The sequence below is a fragment of the Capricornis sumatraensis genome, chromosome 17, assembly GCF_032405125.1.
Source record: "Capricornis sumatraensis isolate serow.1 chromosome 17, serow.2, whole genome shotgun sequence".
NCBI lineage: Eukaryota > Metazoa > Chordata > Mammalia > Artiodactyla > Bovidae > Capricornis > Capricornis sumatraensis.
The window spans coordinates 19,242,629-19,266,790 of record NC_091085.1 but is presented as its reverse complement, the minus strand read 5'-3'; the positions used below and the strand labels follow the sequence as shown (position 1 = coordinate 19,266,790).

The 24,162-nt window shown below is 43.6% G+C and overlaps 1 protein-coding gene across 2 annotated transcripts in view; it reads right to left on the bottom strand.

Annotated features, from left to right (window-relative positions):
• SLC10A7 (solute carrier family 10 member 7) overlaps positions 1 to 24,162 on the bottom strand; it is a 302,665-nt gene that overhangs the window by 53,086 nt on the left and 225,417 nt on the right. For both annotated transcript variants that reach the window (XM_068989770.1, XM_068989771.1), the window contains one exon: positions 2,131 to 2,214. In XM_068989770.1, the coding sequence (XP_068845871.1) occupies positions 2,131 to 2,214 (84 nt within the window). The remainder of the gene's footprint in view (positions 1 to 2,130; positions 2,215 to 24,162) is intronic.

The window sequence follows — 24,162 nt, the reverse complement described above, 5'->3', positions numbered from 1 at the left end:
GCTACTAAATACACTTAGGCTAGAGCCTCTGCTTCTGGGAAGCTCACGGGGGCTACCTTATTGTCGCTCCTAATACATATGATGAGTCAAGTATGATGGGAGAACCAGAATTTAATCTAGGGCTGGGGTGTCAGAGCGCTTCAGAGGGCACCTCTGTCCTGAGTCTTTACGGGTGAGCCGGAGTTTTCTGCCAGAAAGGAAGGAAACAGGAAGGTAAAGCCATGGAGCAGAGAAGGGGCACACCGCAGGGCAGAAGACAAGGCTGCGAAGCCGATGGTGGAGGCGGACGTGAAGGACACTGACAAGCGGGCTGGGGTCAGACTGGGAGGGCTTCATGGGCCACAGGACGAGCAGGTGGCAGGGAGCCACAGGGGAGGTTTCTGCGGAAAGGAATAACAGAACCTGGCTTGTTTTGTTTTTAGGACTACCCTGGAGACAGTGAAGACACTGGCTGGAGATTGGAAGGGATTTCCGGCACAGAGAGCGGTCTGACTGACGGAACCAGCTCAGCTGAGGTCCTCTTTGGGAACTGCTGCTGAGACAGCAGACTCAGGCAAGGGTAGACCTCTCCCGGGCGAGAGGGTGGGCGGGAGTGGGAGGCAACATGTGATGGCTGCTCTTTGCGAAAGGAGAAAAACCGGGTACTCAGGTCTCAGGGGGAGAAGGCAAGGGCACCCCACTCCAGTACTCTTGCCTGGCAAATCCCATGGATGGAGGAGCCTGGTGGGCTGCAGTCCATGGGGTTGCTAGGAGTCGGACAGGACTGAGCGACGTCACTTTCACTTTTCACTTTCATGCATTGGAGAAGGAAATGGCAACCCACTCCAGTGTTCTTGCCTGGAGAATCCCAGGGATGGGGGAGCCTGGTGGGCTGCCGTCTATGGGGTCGCACAGAGTCGGACACGACTGAAGCGACTTAGCAGCAGCAGCATGTCTCAGGGAGGACAACTCTGAGGGGTGGGTCTGGCCTGAGATCCCACTGGGACAGCACCACAGACAACCCCTCCCTCATCCCACTTGTCTCAGGCTCCCTGCTGTTGATCCCAAGGGTCCCCCCCATTCAACTTCCTGCACGGAAACCTCGGTCTCAGACTTGATTTCCCGGAGAACCTAAGACAGCAGGTCAAGACTACATGTCTATACACACACCGTTTTTAAACAGCTAATGCCTCAAAGAATTACTTCCTGTTTCGTATCTACAGGGAATTTTAAAATGATGATGACACTGTAGAACACTTACCTGTATCAGGCTGTATGAGGGAAAAAAACTTTAGATGCATCATATTTCATGTGACCTTCACAATAACCCTTTAAGACAGGTACCGTTATTCTACAATTTGATAAATTATGAACCTGGAGCTAAGGAGATTAAATGACTTGCCCAAGGTCACACAGCAAATAGAAGGCAGGACTAAGAACCAGAGTCTAGTTGCTCTTAATCCAAGGTCTGGGCTCTTCACCATCCTAACGTACTATTTTGCTAAGACTCACTAGCTTTAGCAGTGCATTAAATTCTGTATGCTGTTACTGTGGCTACCTAGGATTAAAACAACAACCTTGTTTTTAAATTTGTATGCTCATAATTGAATTATATACTCATTATCAACCTGTTATAAGAAGTTAGGAATTTCTTCTATGAGTCTAATTCAGTAAGAATAATAAAGGAAACTAAATTTTCTAAGATCGAATTTAAAGAACTAATAGAATTAAATGTTTGTTTTGTCAATTACAGCATCACAAGCATGATCACTGCTATCAGAGAAGGCTAAGAAGGTGGTCAAATGCAGGTGCCTGTTCCTCAAATGGTCCTAAATGCTTTGGAAATCAAGGTAATAATTTGCTAGATGTTTTCAAGCTAGCAACATAGCTACAATAAGGAATGATAAATTAAAAAATCAAGACTGTATGCAGGTGTCCCTATATATAGCTATCTGCAAAACAGACTGATGTTCACTAAAAAAATCAAAAGATAGGACTATCGTGATTGAGGAAACTTGTGTTTCACAGTCTTAGATTTTTATTTAACCATCTCTTGCCCTGACTAGCTTTTCTCTCAACTGTCCTGACACTACATAAGAATTCACAATTTGATCTATAAAGAAAAAGAGCCAAGAGAACTGGAGACCTTACCTGTCCAATAATGAGGGGAACCACAACAGTCATAAAAAGCTGAGAAAAAATAGATGTAAAAGGCACAGAAGAGGATGAGCCAAGCTGCAAAACAAGAATATAAGAGGAGCTAGAATTACTTTCAGTTAGTTATCAAGAATGCTGTTCATTAGTGTAATAAATGAATTCTCTACATGCACCCAAAACTTAGTAGCTATAGACAAAAAGCAAGTGAAGCTACTTTTATTTTCGAAATTTAGCACAAGATAAACTGAGTAGCTTAATATATAATTTTGTATTGTGAGACTAAGATTGAAGAAAAATAACTACTGTTTCGCAATTAACTTTTATGGTTTATTACATGTCTGACTCTTTGCGACCCCATGGACTGTAACCTGCCGGTCTCCTTTTTCATGGGATTCCCCAGGCAAGAATACCGGAGTGGGTTGCCATGCCCTCCTCTGGGGCATCTTTCCCACCCAAGGATCGAACTCTATGTCTCCTGCTTTGGCAGTTGGGTTTTTTTTTTACCACCAGCGCCACCTGGGAAGCCCTGTTATTAAATACATTACTGCCTGTAAATCATTCTGTGTCTACACTGTCTATAGTCACATGGCATGATATTTCATCTGTAATCAAAGTTTATGTGATTTCTATTTTACCCATCTGCAGATACCTAAGCCAAATAAGTATGTCTCATTATTTTATTATCAAGATAACATTTTTACTTATGTAAATGAAATAGTTTATAATTCCCCCAATCCTCCAAAACAAAGGCAATGAATCTCATATCCTTAAAAATTTATTCTTACACAAAACCTTGGAAATGGGAAATCCTGAAACAACTTATTTTTCAACCTAAAATTTCAATGTACCGCTCCAAATTGGTATGCCTGAACATTGATCATAATTCTTGTTTTGACTCCATCCTCGTTTTCTGGTTCTTGCTTTGCTAATGATTGTAGTCTCAGCTTCATAAACATGTTACTGCCGGACCATAAGGCAGTGTTTCTCTGTGAACACAGTCACACGTTCGCATTAACCTCTACTGCCAAGAATTGCTGCCTTCCTATTAACTTCCTTTTTTTTTTAAAAAAAAGTCTTTATTGAACCTGTTCCAATACTGCTTCTGCTTTACGTCTTGTTTTTTTGGCCACAAGGCATGTGGGAGCTTAGCTCCCCGATCAGGGATTGAACCCGCACCCTGCATTAGAAGTGCAGAGTCTTAACCACTGGACTGACAGGGAAATCCACCTGCTAACTTTCTCATATTTTTTTCAAAACCTCCTCTCTGGACAAAGAGTAGCTGTTTCATAGACGTTCATCTCTTTCATGAGTCCCTTCTGCAACATCTCCCCGGGCCTTGGAACTTTCTTTCACCTTCCTCTGCAGACCAAACCTCAATTTCCATCTTTACCTAAGTTTAGTTAAACTTGGAAATATCTTTTGGAAAACAATTTTTGTGAAAGATGTGGAGGCAGTGATGACAGAGGAAAGAGAATGTTAAATAACATAACAAGTATTTAGCGAAGTGAAGTCAATAGCTCAGAACGAAGTTTCTTGGGACCAGTGTTTTCACTGATTTCTGCATGCACCAGCCCACCAAGATCTTTTCTAAACCCTAGGTGGTGCATTTTATGACTCTCTCCCCCTATCCTTGGCCCCAATCTATATGCACTCTGCTACTGCTAAATCGCTTCAGTCGTGTCCGACTCTGTGCGACCCCATAGACGGCAGCCCACCAGGTTCCACCATCCCTGGGATTCTCCAGGCAAGAACACTGGAGTGGGTTGCCATTTCCTTCTCCAATGCATGAAAATGAAAAGTGAAAGTAAAGTTGCTCAGTCGTGTCAGACTCTTAGCGACCCCATGGACTGCAGCCTACCAGGCTGCTCCTTCCATGGGATTTGCCAGGCAAGAGTACTGGAGTGGGTGCCATTGCCTTCTCCGATATGTACTCTAGAGACCAAGAATATATGTCTTGTCCCCTGGTGGCCTGCATTCACTTAAGACTGCCTCCAACACTCACCACTGGCTGTCAGCTTAACTTACAAAAAGTGTAGCCTCCAGCCTTTTCCTCCAGAACCAATATAAACTGAAAAAAATGCAACCAGAGAAAGTGAAACTGGCGAAGATCACATAGGATTTGTGGTGTGTGAAATGTTACTGAACTCACGCCTCCTGCAGCTCCTGCCTTGCAGGTGCATTCCTTACCACTACTAGGGCCACCTCAAAGCCCCAAATGTTACACAGCTGTTAGATGTTTCTTTTTAGGCAAAGCCGAAGTATTAAAAGCTAATGACTCCACCCTATTTTAAAGCAACTATGTCCTTGAAGTCCAAGGTATGTAACATATATTCTCTCCACAAATATTAACCCTAAAGATGCTCCAAGGGCAAGGATTAAAATACGGAAAAAATATATTTTACAAAGAAATTGAGGCACTGGATAAATAGAAAAATAAATTTTAAAGAACAAAGTTTTCAAGTTCAAAGATATTCAGCTCAATCAATGCTTTATCCAGAGGGTTCGCAATCTTTGAAGATAGGCAGTGGGGTAGAGGGTGATAACCTGCAAGTAAAAAGGCTCCATTCTTGCCTGGAATCTCACGGGTGATCTCTCTGTTCCTCTTTCTAGCTCAACTTTATTAAGTTATGCAATGTATTTTTAAAATGTTTTCATGAATAATCATATGAAGTTATATCCCCTCTGTCAGCCCACTGCTTATCCCAGGAACTGGCACAGTGAATATGTTTGCCGAAGCAAAAACCCAGGCAGAATGAACAGGTGAAATAGTCTGTAAACATGGGGTACTAAAAAGGGGCAAAACCTTATTCAAAATCACATCCCCCACACACATAAAACTAAAGTACATCTAAAAACTCATTATCCTGCAGCATTACAAAATCAGTTGGTATTATTTTTTTTTTCACTTCTTATCATTAGTCATACAACGAATCCTAATGTGCATCTAGTAACTAAGGGCATCTATTCATGACAAGAACCAAGGGAAGAGAGGATCAGCTCACGCAGGCGCGCACAAAAGCAGCAATGATCATGGCGGTCTGTGTTCCTCGATTCTCCTCCACCCTGTCCTTAGCGCCTCAATGCTGCTGTGGAGAGAAGACCTAAAATTGATAGGATCCCTGCAAGTGACTTGTGGTCCCGTTCACTCTTTTGAAAGATTGAAAAACTGAGGTCCAGAGAGAAGTCACTTGCAATTAACACTTCTAATACCTGCATTACGATGTGAAATTGGCAGTGCTTCTCAAACACATGCAAGCGACTCCAGCCAGATCTGCTCTGTGACAGCAGCCAGATCCACACTGGGAGGGCTTGTTAGTTTAACCAGAAAGCATTACTGCAGAGCAGCAAAAGAGCAAATGAAGAGAAAAGTTAAAAGCTGATTTCATGTACTGAGTCCATTTGGGGGGCGGTTCTTTTTAATCCCAATTCAATCTAAAAGGGAAGTAGAGGAAAACCCTTTTCACCTTTGGTGTTGAAGAATATCGTGTGTGTTATTCTCTAGATCCATCACATGATAGACCACCTGCACGTTCAGTGTTTGGAAGCCTCTTGTTTCCGGAAGACAGTGGGAAAGGCTTTGGGGTGAGGGGGAGGGTGGGAGGTTGTCCACGATCCCCAAGGTCCCTTTGTCCTCAAAAACACCCTTGATCTCTGATCCACTTGGTTAGGAACATAGGTTAGAGCAGCCCTCCTCTGGGGCCTTGTCAGATCAGAGGCTAGAGCAAGCTAGCCAGGGATGTAATTAACTGGGTATATGAAACCAGACGAAGTACGGTGGGGATGCTGGGGAGGAAATCCCGCAGGGTAGCTCCCTTTAGAAGTGGCTCTGAAAGGAAGGAAACCTCATTCCCGGGGTCTACCTTGGCATAAGTCCTTTCTTTTGAATCAGCCACCAGACCTGTCGCCGTGGTCAGTGTGAAGGTGCAGTGGTCCCCTTGGGGAAGCTCTGGGGCCATGAAGTATGCCCTGGCAGCCAGAAGAAAGAGTGGGCACCTGCATTTGAGAGCAAGACCAGGAAACTACAAGACTCAGTCATTTTACATGCAGAGTCGATTTTAACTGAAGCAGAAGGAAATACGTTGCCTGGGCTAGCTGGTTCTTCACATTTTAATGAGGAAACCTCATGCGGTTTCTATTTCAGAGACCAATGTGTTTATAAGAAGCATCAATAATTTGCACGTTTGGATAAGGGCTCGAGATAAGCTTGTGTCAAGCAACTGTTCTGGGCTTTGCTGAGCCACCTGGCAGGCTTAAAGTTCCCACCTCTCACATTGCCAACTTGTGCTTTAAGATACCACGTGTGAAATAAACAACCCAGGCATTGGCTAATTTGTTTCAGGACTATAGTTTTTTTTTTTTTATTTTTATTTTTTTTTTTTTATTTTTTTTTTTAATTTTAATTTTTTATTTTTTTAATTTCAAAATCTTTAATTCTTACATGTGTTCCCAAACATGAAACCCCCTCCCACCTCCCTCCCCATAACATCTCTGTGGGTCATCCCCATGCACCAGCCCCAAGCATGCTGTATCCTGTGTCAGACATAGATTGGCGATTCAATTCTTACATGATAGTATACATGATAGAATGCCATTCTCCCAAATCATCCCGCCCTCTCCCTCTCTCTCTGAGTCCAAAAGTCCGTTATACACAGCTGTGTCTTTTTTCCTGTCTTGCATAGAGGGTCGTCATTGCCATCTTTCTAAATTCCATATATATGTGTTAGTATACTGTATTGGTGTTTTTCTTTCTGGCTTACTTCACTCTGAACTCACAATTAGGTTTATTTGTTTTAACATCATGTTGCAAAGAAATGTTTCAGTGAAACTGAAATATGTGGGAATTTAAGACCTTCCTGTTCAATCCTTCAAATAGTCACTGGTGCCTCCTATGAACCAGAGGCATGTTCTAGGTCCAGGGGCTCCAACAGTGAACAAAAGACCAAACCCGTTCTCTCTCCAGGAGCTGCTTTCTCAAAGCTGAGGTCTGTATGTGGATCCATGCACACTCCTTTCTATAGGATGTCTTCCCCTCACTTACAACTGGAAAAGTTCTAGTCTTTTTTCTAAAAATTATTTCAAGCATCACTTCTTTGGAAATTATTTGCAAACCCTCCTCCCCAAATGCAGATGTGGCTCCTCGTTCTTTGGGGGCTCTGTGTTGCCAATGTATTGCTCAGAATCCTTGGCTGGTCTCGTTTACACATCTGCCTCTCCCAGTAGACCATGTGTTCCTGAAGGTCAGAGACGCGGTCTTTTTCATGTCTATATTCTAGGTGCCCAGCAGTGTGACTACCTCTTACATCGAGGGTGGTGGTTTTCAAATGTTAACACACCAGAAACATCTGGAGGGCTTGTGAAAATACTGATTCCTTAGCCTCGCCTACCAGTTCAGAGTTTGCAATTCAGAAGACCTGGGGGAAGGATGAAAGGAGGATGGTGAGAATGTTTCTAACCAGCCCCTCCGGTGCTGCTGCAGAGCTGGGTTTCGCATGTGAGAACCACTACAAGTTACTACAGCACGTGGTGCGTGCTATGCGCTCAGTCGTGTCAGACTCTCTGAGACCCCATGGTTGTAGCTCGCCAGCCTCTTCTGTCGGTGGATTCTCCAGGCAAGAATACTGGAGTGGGTACTGCACATAGTGGGTGCATGTGTGATAAGCTGCTTCAGCTGTGTCTCTTTGTGACACTATAGACCATAGCCTGCCAGAGCTCCTCTGTCTGTGGGATTCTCCCAGCAAGAACACTGGAGTGGGTTGCCATGCCCTCCTCCATGGGATCTCCCGACCCAGGGATGGAACTTGCATCTCCTGCATTGGCAGGCAGATTTTTTTTTTTTTTAACCACTGAGCCACCTGGGAAGCCACATTGTCTGTACATGGCTCTGCAGCTTAAAGTGTTGGATGACTTAATACAGTGACCCCTTGAGGTGGGTCTCGTTAGTGCCCCCATTTTCACAAGAGGAAACAGTGGGGCAGGACAGTCCAACAGCTTGGTTACTGAATCTCCAAAGTGGCAGAGCAGCGATCTCAACCGAGAAGGCTGGCTCCACAGCCTCACACTTAATCCTTAGGTTCTACAGGACAATACTTTGGCCACCTCATGCAAAGAACTGTCTCATTTGAAAAGACTCTGATGCTGGGAAAGACAGGGCAGGAGGAGAAGGGGACGACAGAGGATGAGATGGTTGGATGGCATCACCAACTCAATGGACATGAGTTTGAGCAAGCTCTGGGAGTTGGTGATGGACAGGGAGGCCTGGCATGCTGCAGTCCATGGGGTCGCAAAGAGTCGGACTTGACTGAGCGACTGAACTGAACTGAATGACCGAAGAACAGAGCATTGAGGTGGGAGGGGACAAGAATGGAGGCCAAAGTTGGGCTCCCCTTGTCCATGTGAGAGAAAGAAGAGTGCGAGTGTGAGTGTGTGTATGTGTTGGGGGCCTGCATGGAGAGGGATATAGGCAGAAGCAAGAGGGAGGGAAAAAAGATAAAAAGAGGGGATGGCAGGAAACTTGATAAGCAGTGGATGCCGGCACAGCCTTTCTCAACTGGGTTTCTGGATTTGAACCAGAGGACTCAGAAAGTTATTTGAGGGACTTTTTATTAAGTCTCTCAAGGATGGTACATGATTAGTACTGAGGCATATGTATCAGAAAGAAGTTAATCCAGGGACTTCCCTGGTAGTCCAGCGGCTAAGACTCAGCTCCCAGTGCAGGGGGCCCAGGTTCAATCCCTGCTCAGGGAACTAGATCCCACACGCCACAGCTAGCAGCCCATGTGCCACAGTGAAGATCAAATATCCCGTGTGCTGCACCGAAGACCCAGTGCAGCCAAATAATAAATAAATATATTTTTTAAAAAAAAGAGAAGGAAGAAGCTAATCCGGCACATACAAGGGCTGCTTTAGGGCATTAGCATTTAATTTTCCAACCTGGCAGAGGAAGGCTGAGTCGAATGAAGCAAGATTGGCTGCTGTCAATCCATTCAACTTAGAAACTGTTTCATTTGGAAGGAATCTGGATGGACCAGTCAGTGAAATTTTATGGGGCCCGACTAACCAGACTCCGAAAGACAAATAAGTTCTTGATGAAGAGACGCCGGCTGTCTGTAAAATCATAGTTATCAACCTACAGTTAGAAAACAGATGGTGCGTTTAAATCACTCCTGTAAGTGAGCTGACCTGTAAATTGTCATTAACGCACCAGGCCCTCACTTGCTCTGCTGTGTAATCAGCCTTTTATCTCCTACCAGAGAAATCCATTAGCCACAGGCACCGCGACTATTTGTGTCTCCTCTCAGCTATTAAAACATTATTGTATTAAATAATTCACCCCTGATGACTGGTCTTTGCTCTCACAAGTGCCACATTCAGAGAAAAAGAAGAATAGATATTTACAGTTCAGACTGTAGGGGAAGGAATGCTCAATCTCTTCCGTGAGGAAATCAGGAAGAAGGCCCTGCAGACTGACACAGAGGGCAGGAAGGATTCCCTTCCTGCCCAGTTCTGGTCCCTCCCCGGCCCCCCACCACCCAAGCCCAGCCCCAAGGGATGGAAAGAGGAGGAGGCCTGCTTACCAGTGGGTCCCCATCTTTTGTTACTTTTTTTTGATATGGACCATTTTTAAAGTTTTCATTGAATTTGTTACAATACTGCTTCTGATCTATGTTTTGGTTTTTTGACCACCAGGCATGTAGGATCTCAGCTCCCCGACCAAGGATAGAACCCACACCCACTTCATTGGAAGCACTGATTCTTAACCACTGGACCAGCAGGGAAGTCCCCAGATCAAACTCTCTTGTACCCACACACAGACATGCTCATAAACACTGTCCCCTTCCCGTCACAAAGACAAGGCATGCACACAGGAGACGAGTGAGGGTCCCTGGCTTCCAACCCCCGAGCTTTCTGGATTCCCGTCTTTCCCTAAAACTACAGTCCAGCCTTCTTTCCTTCCTGCTGCCACTAACACAGGGATACATGCAAACTGCACTGATAACTTACTCAAAATCAATGACTGAAATGTATAACAGCTGACAGGCTCAATGGAAATGACTATCATTTTTATCAAAGTTAAGAATATGGTTATTAAAAAGCTGTACTGATTCAGCTGCATTTATCAAACTGAAGACGGGTTATGGGCATGGAAGGCGTATAGTTTGTGGAGGAAATGATCCTTCTTATATCTAGATGCACGATCTTTTCCCTTTGCTGAGCAACAAAGAAAAAAATAGGCTTTAAATGATTTTTTTTTAAAGATTAAAAAATAGGGAATATTTCTTTGGGTTATATGCTAATTTAAAACATAAGATCAAGAGATTATCTTCCAACAATTGATAGCAACTACATACAACTGTAGGTTCTGGTTATTGAAACCACACAGAAATTGTGCCCCCCAGTAAACTGTAAATCAGCTTTTCATTGTCCACAGAGGAAAGCTGTGGGGAGACGGGCTTCCAGGACTGTGTAGATCACAACAAGCTGTGGAAAATTCTTCAAGAGTTGGGAATACCAGACCACCTGACTTGCCTCCTGAGAAATCTGCATGCAGGTCAAGAAGCAACAGTTAGAACTGGACATGGAACAACAGACTGGTTCCAAATCAGGAAAGGAGCATGTCAAGGCTGTATATTGTCACTCTGCTTATTTAACTTATATGCAGAGTACATCATGCAAAATGCCAGGCTGGATGAAGCACAAGCTGGAATCAAGATTTCCAGGAGAAATATCAATAACCTCAGATACATAGATGATACCACCCTTATGGTAGAAAGTGAAGAGGAACTGGAAAACCTCTTGATGAAAGTGCAAGAGGAGAGTGAAAAATCTGGCTTAACACTCAACATTCAAAAAACTAATATCATGGCATCCGGTTCCATCACTTCATGGCAAATAGATGGGGAAACAATGGAAACAGTGACAGACTTTCTTTCCTTGGATTCCAAAATCACTGCAGATGGTGACAGCCAGCCATGAAATTAAAAGACGCTTGCTCCTTGGAAGAAAAACTATGACCAACGTAGACAGCATATTAAAAAGCAGAGACATTACTTTGCTGACAAAGGTCTGTCTAATCAAAGCTATGGTTTTTCCAGTGGTCATGTATAGGTGTGAAAGTTGGACTATAAAGAAAGCTGACCACTGAAGAATTGATGCTTTTGAACTGTGGTGTTGGAGAAGACTCTTGACAGTCCCTTGGACAGCAAGGAGATCCAACCAGTCCATTCTAAAGGAAATCAGTCCTGGGTGTTCACTGGAAGGACTGATGTTGCAGCTGAAACTCCATTACTTTGGCCACCTGATGCGAAGAGCTGACTCGTTGGAAAAGACCCTGGTGCTGGGAAAGACTGAGGGCAGGAGGAGAAGGGGACGACAGAGGATGAGATGGTTGCATGGCATCACTGACTCAATGGATGTGCATTTGAGCAAGATCCGAGAGTTGGTGATGGACAGGGAAGCCTGGCATGGTGCAGTCCATGGGGGTCAAAAAGAGTTGGACACAACTGAGCGAATGAACTGAACTGGTTGTTCAAACCACACAGAAACTGTAGTGAAATGTGCCCCCCAGTGGACTGTGAATCAACTTTCCATTGCTTACAGAGGAAAGCTGGGGGGAGATGCGCTTCCAGGACACGGTGGGCTTCTTGAGCCCAAGTTGCTTCTTGAGCAAGGGTCCACAAACTCCAGGATATAATGTCTGATAATCTGAGGTGAAGCTGATATAATAATAATAGAAATAAACTGCACAGTAACCATAATGTGCTTGAATCATCCCCAAACCATCCCCCTTGTCCCTGGTCCATGGAAAAATTGTCTTCCATGAAACTTGTCCCTAGTGCCAAAGAGGTTGGGGGCCGCCATTCAAGAGCATTGGAAAATGACTTCTGAGGTGCTCTCCCTTCCCCATTATCTCAACGAGGTCTGGGGGAGCCCTGGGGTGAGCATCTTTTGCTTCATAAGATTCTCCCTGTGTGAAAACATCTTTGTGGTTTACACCCACAGTCAGAAGGTAAGGGGCTCTCAAGCTCAGTGGGAGGGGATCCATCTTACTTGCTTCAAGAACAAATTAGGATAAGTATGGAGCTACTGGGTTTATCAGAGAATAATATTTCTTCAAGTGCTTTATGCTTCTTTATCATTTTCTCCAGGCTTCCCTGGTGGTTCAGACTGGTGGTAAAGAATCTGCTGCAAGGCAGGAGACCCAGGTTCAATTCCTGTGTCACGAAGATCCTCTGGAGAAGGGAATGGTAACCCACTCCAGTACTCTTGCCTGGAGAATTCCATGGACAGCAGAGCCTGGCAGGCTATAGTCCATAGCGTTGCAAGGTCAGACACAACTAAGCGACTAACACCCAAACACACACACCTATTTTCTACATCACACACAAGGGACCCCTCGGACTTGCCCCCATCGTTGGGCATATACAACAAAAAATAACAGTTCTGTATGTGACACTAATGACTGGATTTGTTGTTTTTGTTTACACTGATGGCATCAAAAGTTGGGGAATTTTCTATCACAGGCGCCAATTACTAGAGAAACTAATGATGACTGTGGGCTCAAAAGCTGCCACTGATGTCTCTTGCCCACGCTAACGGTGCTCCTCTGTGAACTCCTATGAAATGCAGTCTGAATCACAGAACGCTAGTTTATTTTTCCTGTCAATTTCTCCATAATCTTTATTCTTATTTACTCACATAAGGTTTAAGCTTTTTTCGAGACAATAATTATACCTTACTCTGTTTATCCTTCCTATGTTACTTAGAATATACATGTCCAGGAAGTAGTAACTGAGTGCTAATAATATGTCTTAAAACCACCTGTCTGAGACTTTCTTGGTGGTCCAGTGGTTAAGATTTTGCCTTCCAGTGCAGGGGCTGTGGGTTTAATCCCTCTTCATGGAGATAAGATCCCACGTGACTTGAGGCCGAAAAACCAAGACATAAAACAGAAGGAACAGTATAACAAATTCGATAAAGACTTTAAAAATGGCCCACATCAAAAAAATCTTTAAAAAATCAGATAAGTAAAACCACCCGTCTCCGAGGAGGCGTGTTTTGTAAGCACAACCTGGAAGGAATGCTGTCTGAAAGCGCCTTGTGTTCTTAACCAGTCGTGCGATCTCAAGAAGCACAAAACCTCTTCTGAGTGAGGATAATACCTGCTTCTAAAGGTACTCATGCTACTCATATGTAATTATGTAGAAAGTACTATGTGCTGTTCTGTGCTTAGTTGCTCAGTCTGACTCTTTGTGACCCCACGGACTGTAGCTAGCCAGGCTCCTTTGTCCAAGGGGATTCTCCAGGCAAGAATACTGGAGTCGGTTGCCATGCTCTCCTCCAGGGGATCTTCCCGACCCAGGAATCGAACCGGGGTCTCCTGCATTGCACGTGGACTCTTCACCAGCTGAGCTACCCAGGAAGCCCCACAAAGTACCATATAGCAACTAACACACAACACAACAGCTACTCAATAAAGATTTTTCTACCTCTCTCTCCACCACCTCCCCCTCATCTTTGGGAAAATAAGGTTTCCTATACAGTGTCGTGAGAATTTAGGCCTATTGGTTTTAAAAACTGCTGGGAGAAGAAAGTGACAGAAGAGACAGTCAGACTAATGGGACACACAGTCAGCCTAGAAATAGGGAGTGGTGTGCACCGTGGGGTCACGCACACATGTTGGTGTGTGTGCACATGTGTGTATATATGTCCAGTTATCACAAGGGCATTGAAATATCCGCTTGATGAGGGGCCAGATTTCTAAGAATCAAGTCATAAGTCAAGTCATAGAAAATCAATTGATACAATCACAGAGCTGATGGCGCTCCCACTTACTCAAGGGGCGCTTACATGCTAATGAATGGGTAAACATGTGGGTAAATGCTTATTAAATATCCTCAGGTATTGACCTGGTGGCTCAGATGGTAAAGAATATGCCTGCAAAGCAGGAGACCCAGGTTCAATCCCTGGATCAGGAAAATCCTCTGGAGGAGGGAATGGCAACCCAACCCAGCATTGTTGCCTTGGAGAATTCCACGGACAAAGGCGCCTAGAGGGCTACAGTCCATAGGGTCACAACGTGTCAGACACAACTGAGCAACTAACACACACACACATACACACAAGGTATTGATGTGACCACCCCCACATGGGAATACAGTCTGATCTCTAACTCTGAGGATGTGACTTCCAGCAGTTTCCACTCTACATGTTTCTAGAGCTCTTGATGGTCAGATCACCTTTGGGGAACGAGGTCTTGATCTGCGATTCTAATGGCACAAATTCAGAGTGCTACTGACCTTTCCCTGACAAGCATGAACTTATTTAAATAAACTGACGGTCTACAAAATCATGGGGCTTGAGATATGGCAACACCATCCCATATCTGGTCTCCTTATATTGCAATTGCGTCAAATTAGACTGATCTCTTCTATAGTATGAACACAGTTATTTCTGACCTTCTTTGTTTTAACTTTACAGGCAGGAAGACAGAAGTTGGGACATTGCTTCCTTTCATTCCTCAGTCACCGAGATGAGGCTGGGAAGAAGGTGTGAGGGCGCTGCTAAGGAGACTCAGGGGAACAGGAGTCCACAGAGGTAGGAGCTTCATGCTGCCTGCTGGCTGGTCCTGACCCCACAGCCTAAGCCTTTGACTCAGCACCAGGGCCTCGTCATCTTCATCACCCACAACACTGTGTTTCAAGCTTTCAAATCTCTCTTCTCTGTTCTTCTCTGTTATTTGCTGTTGAAAAAAACTGTAATCATGGCTGGTAAACATAGTGTTAGTGAAAAACCACATCAAAAGAAGGGAAAAATTTGCAAGTTTCAAGTGATGTTAGGCATACTTGAGAATCAGAACCATGCACATGAAAAGACCCTGAAGTAGGACATCCCTTGAGAAATATTAGAAGTTTCCATCTACCCCTCTCTCTCCTCAAATCAGAAGTTTTCTTTTAAAAAGGGAACCCTCCTACACTGTTGGTAGGAATGTCAATTGATGCAGCCACTATGGAAAACGATATGATGGAGTTTCCTCAAAAAACTAAAAATAGAGCTACCACATGACCCAGCAATTCCACTCCTGGGTATATAGCCAGACAAAATATTAATTCAAAAAGATACAAGCACCCATATGTTCATAGCAGCACTATTTACAATAGTCATCACATAGAATCAATCTATATGTTCACTGACAAATGAATGGATAAAGATGTGGTGTGTGTATATATATATATATATATATACACGATGGAATATTACTCAGCCATAAAAAGAATGAAATAATGCCATCTGCAACAAAATGGATAGAACTACAGATTATCATAAGTGAAGTAAGTCAAAAAGAGAAATGCAAGTGCCATCTGATATCATTTCTATGTGGAATTTAAAATATGGCACAAATGAACTTACCTACAAAACAGAAACAGATTCACAGACACAGAGAACAAACGTGTGGTTGCCAAGGAGGTGGAGAGGTGGGGGAGAGACGGACTGGGAGTTTGGGATTAGCAGATGGAAGCTACTATATACAGGATGGATAAACAACAAGGTCCTACTGTTTAGCGCAGGGAGCTACATTCACTGTCCTGTGATAAATCATCACGGAAAAAATGAAAAATAATGTATATATAACTGAATCACTTGGCTGCACAGTAGATATTAATACAACATTGTAAATCAACTATACTTCAATAAAACAAACTTAAAAAATTAAACCTGTTGCTCAGTAATAAATTCATTGTAAAAAGAACACTTTTATTGAATAACATGTTTTCTTTCTTAGTAATCTCCCTTGAAGTATTATACTTGTGATATAATTTTTACTTTGGATTTTAATTATCTGTGAATCCATTCTATTTTCTTTATTAAATCATAAATTCTTGGAGGGAAGGATCAATGCCAGGTTGGTGTGTGCAACATTCACCGTGCACAGTAGGCATTCAAACACTGAATAAAAGAATGGATGTTTTGTCGAACATTATTTAAAAAATTGTACATTATTTTTCATAGCAAATACAAAGTAAAGTTTCATGAAGCAGGCTGAGATGCTAACCTTTGAACCACTTGTTTATCATTTGAATCACTCCAGTCATTCCTCCCTGGTGTGCTGCAGTCCATGGGGTTGCAAAGAGTCTGACACAACTGAGCAACTGAACTGAACTGAACTGAATCACTACTCACCTATCTTTCTATTTCCCTCCTTTCAACCAATATTGACTATTCGGCATCAGAGATAAGTTAATGGATAAAATAGTCATGGTTGCTGGCCCAGGAGAACAAAATCTAGTGGCTGCCGACCACGTGAAATACTGTTTCAGAAGGACCATTCACACAGAACTGCAAGCAATGAGCTTCTGAAAGTGTAGTTTTAAGCTAGTTTGTGTGCTGGGCTTCTCAGGTGTCTGACTCTTTGTGACCCCATGGACTGTAGCCTGCCAGGCTCCTCTGTCCGTGGAATTTTCCAGGCAAGAGTACTGAAGTTTCCTTCTGTAGGGCATCTTCCCCACCCAGGGGTCGACCCTGTGTCTCCTGCATCGGCAGGTGGATTCTTCATCACTGAGCCACCTGGGAAACCGACAAAGCCTTCGTTTATCCTTACAGATTTGAAATCCACGGTTTGATATACATCCACTGACAAAATAAAGACAACAATTTCTGCCTCTGCCAACATCAGAGGTGTGTCATCAAGAAAACTGAGGTGATATATGAAAAAAAAAAACAAAACTTTGCATCTTAGGAGTGAACAGTGCTATTTCGGGAAGTTTCACTGTGCTCACTGCCAGCCACGGTAAATACTGGATTCATTTACACACAAGTTTATAAGATTATAGGCTACAGATAGTTAAAGAATCTTAAAATTTTAAGTTTTAAGACACAGCCCATCACTAAGGTCTGGACTAAGCGGACCACTGGGGCATTTCATCAGATACATGCTTTTGCAGAAACCAATTAAGAGACGCTAACTCCTTGGAAGGAAAGTTATGACCAACCTAGATAGCATATTGAAAAGCAGAGACATTACTTTGCCAACAAAGGTCCATCTAGTCAAGGCTATGGTTTTTCCTGTGGTCATGTATGGATGTGAGAGTTAGAATGTGAAGAAAGCTGAGTGCCGAAGAATTGATGCTTTTGAACTGTGGTGTTGGAGAAGACTCTTGAGAGTCCCTTGGACAGCAAGGAGATCCAACCACTGCATTCTGAGGGAGATCAGCCCTGGGATTTCTTTGGAAGGAATGATGCTGAAGCTGAAACTCCAGTACTTTGGCCACCTCATGCAAAGAGTTGACTCATTGGAAAACACTCTGATGCTGGGAGGGATTGGGGGCAGGAGGAGAAGGGGACGACAGAGGATGAGATGGCTGGATGGCATCACCAACTCGATGGACGTGAGTCTGAGTGAACTCTGGGAGTTGGTGATGGACAGGGAGGCCTGGCGTGCTATGATTCATGGGGTCGCAAAGAGTTAGACACGACTGAGTGACTGAACTGAACTGAACATCCTTCTTGGCATTATTTTCTATTTTCTTTTATAAAGTGTCAAATTTAAATAACTAGCATTGGACTTTCCTGGTGGTTCCGTGGTTAAGAATCTGCCTGCCGATGCAGGGAACACAGGTTCGATCCCTGGTCTGGGAAGATCCCACATGCTGAGGAGCAGCTAAGCCCATGTGCCATAGCTCCTGAAGCCTGAGCACCCTCCAGCCTGGGCCCAGCAACAAGAGAAGCCGCTGCAGTGAGAATCCTGAGCACCACAGCCAGAGAGTAGCACCCACTGGCTGCAACCAGAGAAAGCCCACATGAGCAGCAAGAGACCCAGCACAGCCAAAATAATAATAATAATAATAATAATAAAATAACTAGCATCTGATGATTCTTTACAGTTTACAACATGCTTTCCCATAAACAGACTCATTTCATCTTATCAAAATTCTTCCTTTACAGAGGTGAAAACTGAGGCTGACAAGAGTTATGGAAAAGTCACTGTTCACAACAGATGCTGACTGTGAACTGAACCAAAATAAGATGCCTTCTCCCCATACTACGCTGCCTCCCCACAACAGACAGCGAGGGAAGTGAAATTAGTCCCTTCAAAATGGCTTTACAGTATGAAACGTGGCCCTGAAGGTAGGGCATGTAACCAGGAAATAGTTGCCTTAAAAGTCACCCTAGCCTGATTCTTTGAATACAGGCACCCATCAACCTGCACAACTGTGATGTAGTGATACGGTAAGCAAAGTATATTTGCTTTTTGTCCCCGAGCACAGAAGTTCTGAAACCCTCATAATTTCCTGAGTGATGGGGTGATAAGAGCAAGTTTTGTTACATTATTTGGATTTTGTCCTCAGCACCTGGCACAGAAGGGTTCAGAGGACTCCCAGGTTGGGGAATGCACCCATATGCAGGGAGTGGATGACTCAGCCCAAACTCCGTGGCACAAAAGATTCTGCACTTGGGACCCTTCTGGACCCTGCTCTATGTGCCTGTTCATCAGGCTATTGATTTGTTTCCTTTACAAATAACCCGTGATAGTAAATACAGTGCTTCTCTGGGCTCTGTGAACAGTGGGAGCAAATTACTGAACGTGAGGATGGGGTTGTGGGACCCCCTGACTTGTAGCTAAGTTGGGCCAAAGTCTGAGTAACCTGGGAACCACTGTTTCAGATTGGCACCTGAAGTGAGAGGCAGGCTTGTGGGACTTGCACCCTTCACTTGTGAGGGATATGCATTAAATCTGTGTAGTCAGTGTCAAAATGAATTACACTGTAGAATACCCAGTTGGTGTTCTAAGAGACCTGGAAGATTGGTGGTTGTGGAAAACCTGTACCTTTGGCATCAGAAGTACTCTGAGCACAGAGGACTCAATTGTCCTTTACCAAGCATCCACTCGAAAATGCTTGTGGGGACTTCCCTGGTGGTCCAGTGGATAAGACTGCACTTCCAATGCAAGGGGTGAGGTTTAGATCCTTGCTCAAGGTGCTAAGAATCCACACGCTGCACATCTTGGCCAAAAACACACATTAAAAAAAAAAAGCTTGTGAGTGACTTCTACAGACAGGCATGATTTTGAACACTGGGTCACAGCAGTGACCAAAACATCAAGCCTCTACTATCTTGTGATGCTTTGCTCTCATTAGAGAAGAGAGATAATAAACACATTAACTGGTGATTAAGATGTTACAGGATAGTAGTGCTAAGAGCAACACTGAAGCATGGTAGGTGAGGAGGGAGTGAGGGATGTAATAATATGATATATTCTTTTACAGGAAGTAGTGAGGAAAGACCTCTCTTCTAAAACGACACTTGGCCAGATGAAAGTGAGGGAGGGAGCCTTGGGGGCGGATATCTGGGAGTGGGGAAGTGGGGAGATTGAGGCGGAGCCGATGCCACGTGTAGAGACCTTGGGCATGGTCCCGGGGCTGCTGGACCATCCCACTGCGCCTGTGCATCCCATTCACTCTCCCGCATGACTACTTCATGTCCTCTCCTTTGTCATCAAATCTCCACCCCCTCCTTGCCTTTTCTTGCCTCCTACCCCCAACCTTATTTGCCACTCCACTGAGAAAATAGAGCCAGAGGAGAACTTAGTAAGCTCTTACACTTGCATCCACCAATTTACCTACATCTCTGCTCATATCTCCTGGTTTCCCTTTCATTACTCTGATGAACTACCTGTGCTTAGGAGACCATACACCCTCTACACACTCGAACTCATGCCCCTTCTACGCGTGGACAGGGATCCATGAATTATCCCCTCTTTTCTTCTGTGTCAATTTTTCCTTCTTTAACTGGATTAATCTATCAATATAAATGAACCTCTCAACACACATATGCTAATAATTTTCCCAACTTAAAAAAGAATCCTCTCTGGATCTTTCACTAACTTTGTTGCTGTCCTATTTTCTGCACACTTTATTTTTTTTTTATTTAAAATCTTTAATTCTTACATGTGTTCCCAAACATGAACCCCCCTCCCACCTCCCTCCCCATAACATCTCTGTGGGTCATCCCCATGCACCAGCCCCAAGCATGCTGTATCCTGCGTCAGACATAGACTGGCGATTCAATTCTTACATGATAGTATACATGATAGAATGCCATTCTCCCAAATCATCCCACCCTCTCCCTCTCCCTCTGAGTCCAAAAGTCCGTTATACACAGCTGTGTCTTTTTTCCTGTCTTGCATACAGGGTCGTCATTGCCATCTTTCTAAATTCCATATATATGTGTTAGTATACTGTATTGGTGTTTTTCTTTCTGGCTTACTTCACTCTGTATAATCGGCTCCAGTTTCATTCATCTCATCAGAACTGATTCAAATGAATTCTTTTTAACGGCTGAGTAATACTCCATTGTGTACATGTACCACAGCTTTCTTATCCATTCATCTGCTGATGGACATCTAGGTTGTTTCCATGTCCTGGCTATTATAAACAGTGCTGCAATGAACACTGGGGTACATGTGTCTCTTTCAATTCTGGTTTCCTCGGTGTGTATGCCCAGCAGTGGGATTGCTGGGTCATAAGGTAGTTCTATTTGCAATTTTTTAAGGAATCTCCACACTGTTCTCCATAGTGGCTGTACTAGTTTGCATTCCCACCAACAGTGTAGGAGGGTTCCCTTTTCTCCACACCCTCTCCAGCATTTATTGCTTGCAGATTTTTGGATCGCAGCCATTCTGACTGGTGTGAAGTGGTACCTCATTGTGGTTTTGATTTGCATTTCTCTGATAATGAGTGATGTTGAGCATCTTTTCATGTGTTTGTTAGCCATCCGTGTGTCTTCTTTGGAGAAATGTCTATTTAGTTCTTTGGCCCATTTTTTGATTGGGTCGTTTATTTTTCTGGAATTGAGCTGCATAAGTTGCTTGTATATTTTTGAGATTATTCTGCACACTTTAGAGCAAAATGAATTCTGTCTGTAACTCTTTTTTCTTCATCCATTCTTGAACCTATGTCAGTCAGGCTTTCACCTCTACAACTCTGCTGAAATAGGTCTTATTAAGGTTGCCAGTGGCCTCCATCTTATTAAAAATCAATCACCAGTTGTACTTTATTTTATCTGAAGTATTACTAGCATTCGAAGTAGTTGGCCCTTTCTCCCTTCTGAAGCACATTCACTGCTGGACTTAGGACCCTAGCATCTTTCGGTGTTCTTCCGAAGCAAACTGGATATCCTTGGTCTTCTCTGCAGACCTCCTAACATTAGAATGCCCCAAATGCAGCCTGCTGATACTTTCTCTTTCTCTAGTCTTTTTTTCAGTGATCTCATCCAATCTAACTCAAAATCCATTTCTATGCTGACCTTTCCCACATGTGTATCTCTTGTCTAGGCCTTCCTCCTGAATTCCAGACATATAGTCAACTGCTTACTTGACTTCCCTCCTTAGATGTCTGAAAGGCAGCTCAATCCAGACATGTCCAAGGCTGAATTTGTTCAACCCTATAGTCTTCCCCATCTTAATCCATGGCAATTCCATAGTTCCAGTTGCACAGGGGTGTAATTACCCTTGATTCGTATCTTTCCCTTACGATTTTTATTCAACCTCTCAGTTCTTTCCAGAAAATAAAAAACTACTTCCTACCAGATTTATTCAACTGCGCTGGCCCAGGTTAACAGCCTCTCTTGTACTAGCTTTCTAACTGGTCTTCCTGTCTCCACCATGATCCCCTTAACGAGCTACTCAACCCAGCATCCAGAATCACCATTTTAAAGAGAATGTCAAAACATGCCATTCCCTTGATCAAAACTCTTTCCATGGTCTCTGGCCTCTCTTGAATAACAATTCAAAGGCCTTATGAGGGATTTTAAGGTCCTCTCTCATTTGGCCTCTACCACATCTCTGACCTCATCTCCATGTCCTTAGCCCCTTGCTCACTCCATTCCAGGCACAGTGGCCTCCCTACTGTTCCCTAGACACCAGGCACACTCTCAGGACCTCTGCACTTGCTGTTCCTTCCACCTGGAACATTCTACCACCAGAAAACTCACTCTGTTATCTCCTGTAGGTCTTTGCTCAGTGGGTCTAACCATGACCAGCTGGTTTAAAATAGCAAACACAGAACCACTTCCCTTCCTTACTTTATTTTTTCTTTAGCACCCACCTTATACAATATGTTTTTACTTATTTGTTGGCTCTTTCTTTCCACTAGTATATACCCTAGTAGTAAGAAGTACTCAGTCATGTCTGACTCTGTGCGACCCCAAGGACCATAGCCCCCCAGGCTTCTCTGTTCGTGGGATTCTCCAGGCAAGAATACTGGAGTGGGTTGCTATTTCCTGCTCCAGGGAATCTGGATGACTCAAGGATCATCCCTGTGTCTCTTAGGTTTCCAGTACTGGGAGGAGGGTTCTTTACCACTAGCACCACCTGGGAAACCCAGTATGTATCCTCTATTAGAGCAAAGATATATCTGTTTTGCTCATTGCTGTATCCTTGGCACCTAGGAAAGTGTCTGGTATATTGGAAGAACTCAATACATACTACTGAATGAGTGATGAATAAGTTTAAGTAGCTTTTTGGAGGAACTGGGTTATAAAAGAGGGCATAGAAGTGGAGTACACATAGAAGGTGAAATTTACTTTTTGAGATGTGCAGTCTTACAGAATGCTTGCATGCGCATAGAAATGATCCAGTGGAGATAGAAACCTTAATGACACCGGAGAAGGAGGGAAATCTGTGCAGCTCCTGTTGTCAGGTAGGAAAAGGGATGGCACAACTGGAGGGACCGGCCTTAGATGAGAGCCAAGATCATGCATCTGCAGAAAGGGGAGAGAAGGTGAAGAATACAGGCACAAATAGATGGGACCTTATAAACTTATCTGATTGCTTTTGACTTCTTCATCAGTTAATCTCCTTTTTGCATCAGTTGAGATGAAAAAAGAAAAAAGAGGCAATGGAGATTTGAGAAGGGGTGAAATGATTCTCTAGAGAGTGGGCATGTCTGTTGATTAGGGGAAGCGAGTAGGACCGCCAGGCTCGTTTACAATCAGTTGTCATGAATTTCCAATGAGACCAGTCAGCATGAGAGTGGGTGCTCCAGTGTGTTCAGGTATAAATACAAAAAAAGGTGTAGAGTTGGATTTAAGCAGACTTGGCACTTGCCAGGCAAACAGGAAGCAATAAGAGATGAGCAAGTTTGTTGATGGTGGATGTAACAAAGTAATTACAGTGAGGAAACATGAGATCCAAGCTTGGTCAGATGGAATGTGAGGATAAGAGGGTGAGGTAGGGTGGGTTTGCTAGAAGTATTGTGAAGGTGATAAGGTAAATAAACTGGCCCTTCTGGCAAGTTTGAAGAATTCGTAACTTGTGGAATAAGTTACAAGGATAGGAGATGTCAGTGGGAGGAGATGTTTGAAAATAGGATTATGGAAGGATGTTGTTATTGGCAGTACTAAGCCAAGGGTCTGACTACAGAGATGACTGGCTGAGATTAAATGGAAGGCAATCTAATTGGAGAAGGGGTCAAGAATTTCGAGGCCAAGGTATTGGAAAGGTCAACCATGTGAATATTGAAAACACCAAGAGTCAATCCAAGTGTATTGTTAAAAAAGGGACAATGGAAAGGTGCAAACATTTCTCTGGACACTTAGAGCATGACCTAGCATTCCACTGACAATTACAAGCAGCAGCAGCAGGTAATATAGGTGTATGGCATTACCTTTAAAGGTAATAGGGGATTTTATGGAGAAGGCATGAGAAGTGATCTGGAATTGGTAACGAGGTGCAAGAGATACCTTATCTCCCTTTAAGGCTCAGTAATATGAAAGGTGCCAGCAGCACAAACATGAATCAGAAGACAGCATTCAATTGGAGCAAGGCAGTAACAGGAACAATCTGAGAAGATGCTGAGAATACAGGCAACTGAGATTCCATCGGCAAAAATGGCTTCTACTAGCTACTGTGCCTGACTCTCCAGAAATTCCCATTTTTAAGATATTATATGACAAAAAGACGATTCAGTTTTCATGGGCTGTATTAGTTTCTTTGACGTTCGTTAACAAAATATCACAAACTGGGTGGCTTCA